General features: G+C 42.9%; 2 protein-coding genes across 2 annotated transcripts; one reads left to right on the forward strand and one right to left on the reverse strand.

Moving 5' to 3' along the window:
• Nucleotides 1–231: 231 nt before the first annotated feature.
• On the reverse strand, nt 232–3,140 carry EAF02_004626 (uncharacterized protein; the record flags this gene model as incomplete). The annotated part of the gene is made up of 2 exons (XM_038900674.1): nt 232–2,433; nt 2,487–3,140. The coding sequence occupies 2 exons, from the start codon at nt 3,138–3,140 to the stop codon at nt 232–234; spliced, it is 2,856 nt and encodes a 951-aa protein (XP_038759186.1).
• Nucleotides 3,141–6,779: 3,639 nt separating this feature from the next.
• EAF02_004627 (uncharacterized protein) lies at nt 6,780–10,209 on the forward strand. The gene is made up of 6 exons (XM_038900675.1): nt 6,780–7,941; nt 8,001–8,034; nt 8,087–8,253; nt 8,399–8,859; nt 8,918–9,163; nt 9,224–10,209. Exons 1-6 carry the CDS (start codon nt 7,791–7,793, stop codon nt 9,680–9,682), a joined length of 1,518 nt encoding a protein of 505 aa, XP_038759187.1. The 5' UTR covers nt 6,780–7,790; the 3' UTR covers nt 9,683–10,209.

Genomic DNA, 10,209 nt, shown 5'->3' on the forward strand with positions numbered 1-10,209 from the left:
CATCCCCTAGAAGGGAAAAAAGAAAAAAAAGTTCAGAAACGCCCAACTAATGCTCCCTCAAGATATGCTCGCTTTCCGCAGTACCGCATATCGCACAGACATTCAAAGTTTTTTGGTATCCTATATTAATATCCATATCCTCGCACACGCACTTGCATACGTATAGTTTGGTAATAATTTTTCAAACTCCATCCCTCATGTAAACATAAAAAAAATTTCAATCCCTTTACATCATTTCTTCTTTCCCTTTTCTTTTTGTCCCAAACCAGACGTACCAAGGATGTCATCGAAAGTCGATTCTTTTCTTCCAGCTGACGATACGGGCCGACCATCCGCATGAAGACTAGCAACGCTATTGCGACTAATCACACTGTTGCGGCTATAAGGTGATGCACCTCGTCTTCCCATAGCACCCACAGGCGATTCGCGTCCACCTGGCGAGTCTGATCTGAAACCAGGTTCCATATTCCCTGGAATTGGTAACATTTCCAAACCCAACATAACACTGTTTCGTTGAGATTGTCGACTGTTGCTATGGTTATCAACTCCAAGCATACCATTACTCGCAACACTTGATCTTCGAGAAGAATTATCGCGACCTCGACTATCTGGTCGACTAAAGCTTCCACCAAATCCTGGAGGTGGCGCAAGTTGTGACATTACTCGTTCTTCTTGGTCATCTTGCGAGAAAGGTTGTGAGATCTCATTCGCTTCAGCATTATTGATCCATTTCTGAGCAACTGTCCAACAATGCGATCTGCGGTAAACACCTTCTGTACCATAATTGACAACGTCACTAGGCAAACTAACCACTCCTTGACCACCTTGAACTCCATACCATGCCATTTTCACTCCCGAGGCGTCTTCCAACCAAGGAAGATTGCCCAAAGGTGGCTGGCACAAGAAGTAATCTACTCCTTCTGTGTATCGTAAATTGTCCACGTCTACAACAAGCATAGGAAGCGATTGAATGACTGCGTAGAGGAACAACCAATGTCCATATCTTTGATCGGCCAATTCTTGAACATTCTTGCCCTTGGATTCCTTCTCCTCAAATGACTTGTGCATCTCCATAAATGGAGTTTTCTTATCAGCATCGAGGTTATGACTCTTAGCTAAGATGAGAAGTAGCTCGTATTCCTTAAGTTTTCTAGTTGATGCCTTGTGTTGATCTTTAGGTGATAGAAGAGGGTATCCAGGTTCAATAGATGCCATAGTTGGAATTTTAGGTACGTCGAATGGAATGGGTGGTAAAACTGGCGGAGAAGATCTGTCGAATTCGGCCAAGATTTTTCTCGCTGCCAAATGAATTGGATTAGCATGAGCCACATCTTGATCTTCCGAGTCCATAGATCGAGTCGTGATAGCATCTCGATCAGCCATAAAGTCGTAAAGGTTGCACATATCAGAATACAGCTGTTTAAGTACTTTTCGATTCAAGCCACCTTCAACAAGTTGATTCTTGGTCCTGTGCTTTGGTGGCCATTGACCATGAACTATCTTGTAATACGATAGTACATGTCTCCTCATATTTAGGTAGTTCGTCTTCCAATTTTGGAATCTAGCAATTTTAGATTCTGCGCTAGTCTTTGATGAAGCTGCACCAGAAAATAGAGCAGGGTACTCAAAATCAGCCAATCGTTCCTCGGCGCGTTGTTGTCTTTGAAAAAGTTCCAAAGATGCTCGTTCCAATCGATCCCGAGTGTCGTTTGAAACTTCTTTGAAAAGACTCGATTTAAGATCTTTGATTGAATGCCATTTTCCAGCTGCGTGTACAAATGCCTCGTGATATAATTCTGTGGATCTCATGCGCTCTCCTAATATAAGTGCCTCAATAGTCTTCTCTCGACTTTGTCTAACATCAGCTAAACGAAATTCATCGAGGAAAAAGGCAAAGCTAGCTGCTGCTGCCTCTCCATAAGTTGATCCATCATAATTGCTAAATTCGAACTTCTGTAACATGGAAGATATGGCCAAGAATATGTAAAATGTAGTAGGACAACTTTTGGTGGCAACAAGTGGCTGACCTGTCATAAACGCAAAGAAATTTCGAACATTAATCAGATTTTGGATATCGTCGGGAGAGAATTTAGTAGGATCATCAGTAGATAATTCAGTCGGAAAGTAAAGATGGATTTCTCCATTATTTTCAGGGTATGGGTTCATATAATCCGATGACGCTTCCGATCCAGATGGTCCATCTACAGGGGTTTCTGGGGGTGTACCGGTTTGTGTTGAAGCATCAGAACTTTGCCTACCAGCCGAATCCAAACTTGTTGACCTCCGCTTAGCGATACTGCTGGTTATCATTTCGTGAAGGGGTCTAGATGACGATAGGACCAGAGAGGGAACTTTGAACGATGGGCCATGGCTAAATGATTCTGGAAAAACATGTACAAATGTATCACAATATTCTTCCCATAATTCTGGCACCTATTATCTGTCAGCTATAATCTCATCACAGGTTCCGCCAATAGTATTGTTACCTTCTCGCCATTGGTTACAAGCGAAATGTTGTAATCAATCTTTTGATCCCCTGCAATCACCCAGGCAGATGATCTACCATCGGAGCCGGAGTTTGATGATGAATGTCTCGACTTCGTTTTTACCGGGAAAAAACTCCTCCGTTTTGATGCTTTCGCATTATTTTCACCATCTGAAGTGTATGAAGTTGGTCGACTGGATATGGGAGACGATACTGATCTATTGCCATTACCACTGACCGCGGAGAATGGAGATGGAGGCGCAAGGGAATTGACATTCGAAATGGAACCGTGTCTGCCTCTTCGTTCTGTGAGTTCATTGACAGGCGGTTCTGTTACATCTGGCGATGGAGAGGGATTGATTGGCGGTGAATTATTATGAGGTGGTTCCTTTTGTAATTTATTTGGTGCTTGCTGAATCGGTGGTGCTGGCGGAGCACTGGCGGGCATGGCAGGAAGCGTAGGAACGGGTGGGACGTCTGCGGATGGTTCGGGAGATGGTGGTTGTCGGATAGGAATGTTGACATTTTGAGGTATTGGTGGAACCTTTTCTTTAGTAGATTTAGAGTCTGTCTCTACAAAAATATTTGGAAAATATGCAGAAATGCGGTGCAAGCGGGAGACGGATCTCGACCTCTTCTTTGGACTAGAGCTCATCTTGAGATCTTCTAGTGCAAGCACTTTCGTAATAGTTTGCCCTTCTAGCTGTTCTTTGACTTCCTCCGGTACAAACCCCAAAAGTTTTTGTAGTGGAATGATAGAATTTTGAAGAAGATATAAAATTGTAAGGTAAAATGAGTGTGAATGGAAGTAGTTCACTTACTCAACGTCATTCCGTGAGACGTTCTCCCTTTTCTCTTTGAATAAGAATAAAAAATCGAATAGGGAGGATCTGCCAAAGTGGAGACTTGTATGTACAATTCTTCTCTCAGCACTCTATTTTATTCTTCACTCTCAAGGGTAAGAGAAATCCCCATGAAAGGTTTAATTGTGGATTCTTGACCGAATTGTGCGCTTTTGAGTATGTGGGGATTAAGAATTGTGCGCTATTTGGTTTGATGTGACAGCGTGAACGAGGATTGCTATGTTTGAGATGGAGTGACTCGAGTGATTCAAATCCTTTTCGAATGGTAAGGATTACGCGGCAGCAGCGGTGCGGTGGGTTTTCTTTTTCTTCGATAGTGGATAAAGAGGAACAACGGGGAATTGAGTGAGGATATGAGGAGAAAGATGGGAATTGATAAATGAGGTTAATGTCCTTTGAGTGGTCCTTGGTACAGATATCTGTTCCCGAAGTTCTATTTAATTAACAGGGCGATTTCCTGCTGCAAACTTTGGTCGTGTTTGGCGGGCACTTTTCCCAAGCTTTCAGAGATGTGCGATGAGGGTTTAGTGTTTTATGAGTATTGTGTGTTCTGCATTCCCGTTGTTGGTTCCGTATTTATATGAATCGAAATAGAACCGCACGGCGGCAAAGAAACAAACGGAATATCGGCGGGTACGAATGGGAAGAAGCCCTCGGGAGGGGGTAGAGGCAAAGGCCCAACAAATAACAGACGGATTGAGCCAGAAACGAATGTTTAAACGAATGTTATCAATCGTCGTAAAATCTCTGGCTTGTTTCAATTTCAGGTCAGGATCTTGGTTAATGTACCTGCTCCGTGGATACCGAAGATGCGGCTGTGGTTGATGTTGAAGAAGATGATTAGGTCATATAATGGATGCACTTACGCAGGACTACCGGGTACTTATGAATAGTGAAGAAAGAGTAAGAAAGAGTAATCAAACTGCAGCTGATGTTGTTTTGACTGCAGTAACTCTTTGCTGTCTTGTCATCTGCAAGTAAAGATTGAATTTTTTGGTATACACGCTGATAGGTAGAGGGGACCAAGCAGGAGGCAGGGCAGGCAAAAGAATCATTTGATGCCCAGGCACGTGCAAGGTGGCCATCCAAGTGATAGGGTAGTATTTTTACCATGCAAGGTGATGCTATTGCCAAGGGATCGACCAAGCTTGCACTGCCGAATCATAAAAATATCACTGAAGACCTTGTTGATGAATGTGGATGCCCGTGGTGGCCATAACTTCAAGGCACCAACAAATCTATTTGCCTGTCATAATGATTACTAATTTGGAGCCTTGCCTCTCTTCCCCCCTTCCCCTTGGCCTACCTACCTCTTGTTTTACATCCTCGTATATGAACAGACTAAATTCATCTATATAGAATCAAAGTGAATCATATAAATTCGAGAAATGAAAGCAGTGTGCCATAGTAAAACATTAAATTTCTCAATTGAAACCATTCTTGCACCATCTGTATGGATTGGTACTAGATGAAATGGAATATAGATTAATTCTTGTCGTCTTATAATTCTCATGGGCAAAAGATGTGTCTGAATAATCCATTTAATCCTCTCGAAGCCTGTTATGGGCAATGTTGGTCCATCGGCCAAGGAGAAGCCCAGAAGAGGTCCAAGACCACCCAAGGAACAGATTTCTAGGTTGCGAAATTTCATCTGGTGGAAACACATCTATCTGCAGCTTGGTCGGCCGAAAGAAGGCATCTAGCATCTAGCATCTAGCATCTAGCATCTAGCATCTAGCATCTAGCATCTGGGTATATGAAAAGGAATGAGAAGGTTATTATTATGGTTAGTGAGCACGATCTATGGATGCTGGCTATGTCTCTGCGCGTGTGGTGTTTGGAAACCAACCCTTTTGATTGACACAAGACAGTACCTCAACTCAAGGCTAAAAGGCTAAAGGAAAGAAAAAGAAGGTGATGATCCAAATCATAAAGTTTTACAGAAAATGGTGTGGCTGAGACTTTTGATGTAACCTAGAATGATTAATACATCAGGAGTAGACATTTTGAAGGGTCATGTCGAAGGGTCATGCTGTACTTTTCATTCATGGTGAGAGAGGAGAGAGAGAGAGGGGGGGGGGGGTGTGAGAGTCTGTGAGAGTCTATGAGTGACAAGAGTGATGAGAATAACGAGAATAACGAGAGTTAAAAATAGGATACACATATGTCGACTTCGTGATCCAGTAGTTATCAACCCATTTCCTTCTAGAAAAGACACAGCACCCCAAAGTCTTTTCGCCACATGCGTAGATCATCCCAAACATTGACGCAGGAGTAATGCAGGTGCCGATGCCGTATTCGATAACCTCTTCTTGACCTTTTCGAAGAGGATAAGTCCTATGTACTCTTCCTATACTTTTACGTATTGATATTGAATTGATGAGATGACTTGACATCTTGACAGCTTCACGAATATATTTATGTTTCATTCATTTCATTACCTGAGATCCACTACCGACCTAGTTAGTCCCTTTCGGATGTGGGAAGTCCTTTCTTTAACCCATCTAACTGTGCCGCTGCCGTTGTTGGTTCCTGAATATCAGCACGTGATTTAGTCCCGAGAAATAATGATCCCATCCCATGGTTCTTGGAAGGAGCATGTCAGCATGGTAGGGAAACTAGGAAGGCTCGAGGTACTAGCTAGGTGATAAATCTCCTTATAGTATAGAACATAGAGCATAGAGCAAATCACGGATCAATCGGGTCGACAACGTTACATTGAACACATTTTTAGATTGTGGAGCCGGTCCCGAGAACTGGTGCCGTGATTTGTCCGATGGACGCGTGTCGGCTTTGCTTCCTTATTTATCTTGATTAGAATGATGGTGATGGTGATGGTGATGGTTTTTAGGTGGGCTTCCCTTCTTGCTTTGATGCCTCGATCCAACGGAGTATGCCGTTGCTTTGGAGATCATAAATGTATATCTTCAATCATTTCGACTCACTGCCCGCCAAGAGGAGAATACTTTGTGATACATGTGCAAATTCTGGATGATACAAAATAAAGAATTCTGGTATATATCTCCAACCTCTTAACATTCCCTCCATCAATTGGGAACTTTATCAATACGTCAAGTGCACAATAATCAGGCGGTTCATAGATCAATCCGTTCCGCTTTCCTCATGAACTCTAATATCCGTCATTGAACTCCGAAAGACTCCACGTAGAATTTCCTTTCGTGCTACCGTACTCATAACTTTCTAGACAGAGTTTTTCGCTTCGGGTTATCGTAAAACCCTCCGTCCGTCTGTACTTTAGAGTTCTTTTGATTACGCTGTTATTACTAATCCTCGCGATACCTTCCGAAATTCCACCACGGAAGAGCTCCTCGTTCGGCACGAGATAAAGTGGAGCTTTCTGGATAATAAAAGGAAATCGGAAATTGAACAGACAGCAGTTAACACCGAAGAAGTGAAGCTTCGAGGAATGCTTCGTAAAGTGTTTCTGTCGGCTGTTTGCTTCATTTGGATTCATCCATGGTCTTTCTGGCAAATCGGAGCCGATGCAAAGCGGAAACACTCTTCCGATGATGGAGATCATCAACCAACCTCGCCAACAACCAACCAACGACCCAACCAACACGCATACAATATACACACAAGCGTGATCCAATGTACTGTACTCAGTTGTACCAATCTGGAGATCCCATCAAAATCACACACTAGGTAATCAGATCATTAGATGATGAACCAATCTCTATGCCTACTAGGTACCTATCAAACACATCAGACTTCCTCGTATTACCAAGATGTCCCAGCGACAAAATTTTATCCTTTTTCCCATGGGAAACGGTTATTGTTTTTGATACGTCATCTGATTCATTGGTCCATCACGATGAAATCCAACATTGATCTTTCAGATCTGCGGGGTAGTTTTAATAAGACTTCTCATCAGATAGATTAAAAGGCTTGCATAGCTGTCCGGAAGCTTGGTCATTCGTCGAAACTCAATCCTTCACCGTCGAATGAAGATGACGGAAAATCATTCAGTGTCGGATAAGCCCTCGTCTTCTAACAGGAACGGACATTGCCGTCGCAAAAAAAATCGCGGGGTCTCCACGAATACAATATCCACCCTATCAAGATCCTCGTGTTGATAGCTCAACATGGAAATTACTAGGTACTACCTACCTTCTTCTCTCCTCATGGGTACGGATGTGACGTTGTAAAGATGGGGTTTCTTTTTCCGCATTCAGGAAATAAAATGAAGATGTTCTCGCATTTTTTTCCTTTCTCATTTCACAACGTGTCTGTACCTTGTGACACTTTGGAATTGCAAGAGAATTTGTGCCGCGCTGAGCCAATCGCTATCTGTTGATTGATGTAGTGGAGTCGAAAAGAGCAATAGCACAACAGAAGACACAACTGATCACCCCTCCGAAAAAGACGTTGATTTTGCGTCCCAGGAAATTCAACTTCTTTTGGTATTGCAACACATCAAGATGGATACTTTCGAAAAACCAGAAACTGCTCAACTCGAAGCTGCTCTAGAACCACCCTCGGCTCAAAATGGTTATCACATTGATGCTGCGATAGAGAAGAGACTTGTGCGAAAATTGGATAAACACCTTATTCCATTGGTGTTATTATTGTGTAAGTTACATCTATAGAGTTCATTTACAGAGATTTCCAATTTTTACTGATTTGTATAGATCTTTTATCATATCTTGATCGATCGAATATTGGGTACGTACCTGCCATGAAGAAACGTGTCATTTTATTTCTAACATTCAATCAGAAATGCTAAAACTGCGGGCATGTCAAAAGACCTCGGAATATCAAGCAGCGAATATGAATGGTTGTTGACAATTTTCTACATCGCATACATTGTATTTGAATGGTTTGCTTTGATGTGGAAGGTTCTTCCCCCACATGTATGGGCTTGTTTCTGTGTAGTTGGATGGGGTAAGTTTCACTATTTCATCGTTCTATCTTATCATCCTTGAGGCATTTTATAGTTTGAACGAACTCTACTTCAAATGCACTTAGGGATTCTCAATATGTTCCACGCGTCTTCTAGAAATACAATTACTAACCACAAACATCACAGGTACCGTTGCCACTCTTCAATCAGCCACCCAATCATGGTCTGGTATGATGGCTGCAAGGTTTTTCCTCGGATTCTTCGAAGCCGGTTATGGTCCCGGTATTCCATACCTTCTTTCTTTCTTCTATCTACGTCACGAGATCGGTATACGAATCGGAATTTTCCTCAGTGCTGCGCCCTTGGCAACATGCTTCGCAGGTGCATTGGCATATGGTATTACTAGTGGACATGCCGCGATTGCAAATTGGCGTCTTCTATTTTTGGTTGAAGGTTTACCATGTGTAGCCGCTGGAATCGTGACATTTTTTGTCCTACCCGATAGTCCAGAGAAAGCACGCTTCTTAAACGAGGAAGAAAGAGCGGTCGCTAAAGCACGAGGCGTAAGACAAGTAGGCGCAGAGGAAGAACATCGTGTTGGAGGTGTCAAATGGGCTGATATTGCTGCAGCTCTTGTGGATCCAAAGGTACGTTTCATCTTACGTGTATGTTTGAGGCATCAAACTCTAATAATGTCATCACTAGAATTGGCTTACAGCCTTGATGTACTTCTCATGCAATGTATCCTTTAGCTCCCTCCCCGTATTCCTCCCCACTATTCTTAACGAGATGGGTTTTTCATCCATTAACGCCCAGGGTTTATCCGCTCCCCCGTATTTCCTCGCGTTCATCGTCGTCATCCTCTCAACCTACATTGCTGATCGCACTCAACAACGTGGTTTGGTAATCATGTTCCTCTCGGTTATTGGTGCCATCGGATACATCTTATTGGTAAATAATACATCCCAAACACGATATCAAATGGAAATCCCAACTAACATCCATCCGTAGGCCACCACTTCCACAACCGGGCCCCGCTACACGGGTGTCTTCTTCGCCGCCGCAGGAATCTTCCCCGCCATCTCTAACATCCTCCCTTGGGTTTTGAATAATCAAGGCTCAGACACCAAGCGTGGCACGGGAATCGCACTCCTCAATATGGTGGGTCAATGTGGTCCGCTTCTTGGAACGAGAATGTATCCCTCGGAAGATGGTCCATATTACCGCAAGGGAATGTGGGTGTGCACTGCGTTTATGATTTTCAATGGTATTTTGGCGCTGGCGTTGAGAATATTGTTGAATTGGGAGAATAAGAGATTGGATGAGAAGTATGGGGTGGTGGGTAGGAGGGATGCGAAGGGTAATGTGGTGGGTGAGAAAGAGGCTGAGGATAAGTTGGGGGAGAAGTCATATGCGGGTGGAGAGGCGGGAGATGAGAATGATGGTCCTAGGTTTAGATATGTGTTGTGATGTGGTGTTGGGAGGTGGGAAGTTGTGGGCGGAGGAAATGCGGAGATGGGGAAGAGGAAGCAATGGGAGGTGGAGTGGAACGAAATAAAAGCAATCTCTGGTGATGTAAAAAGAATCACTTTGATTCAATTGGATTGGATTACTTACCCTACCTATCTGAATATCTATCCAAACATCATGACTCTAAATGAAAATACATGAAGAAGAAATAAGCTTCCAGCTAAATATCTTGGCCCGCTTGGCTTTCTCGGCGGAATCGATTGGATGTGTTGGGTTGTGTTTTTTTGGTCAAGGCTGTTTGTTAGCCCACCAGCCGCAATAGATCTAGGTAGGTATTGGTAGCTGGAGGTGGGAATTGTGTATTGTGTCTAGGTATTGATTGGGCATTTTGGGGATTGGGTATTCAAATAGAAGTTTAGGGATTGAGTATGTGTTTGATGATTGAATTTAGGTATGTATGTATGTATGTATGTATGTATGTATGTATGTATGTATGTATGTATGTATGTATGTATGTATGTTTATGT

Source organism: Botrytis sinoallii, assembly GCF_014898435.1.
Source record: "Botrytis sinoallii strain Bc 23 chromosome Unknown BSIN_007, whole genome shotgun sequence".
Lineage (NCBI taxonomy): Eukaryota > Fungi > Ascomycota > Leotiomycetes > Helotiales > Sclerotiniaceae > Botrytis > Botrytis sinoallii.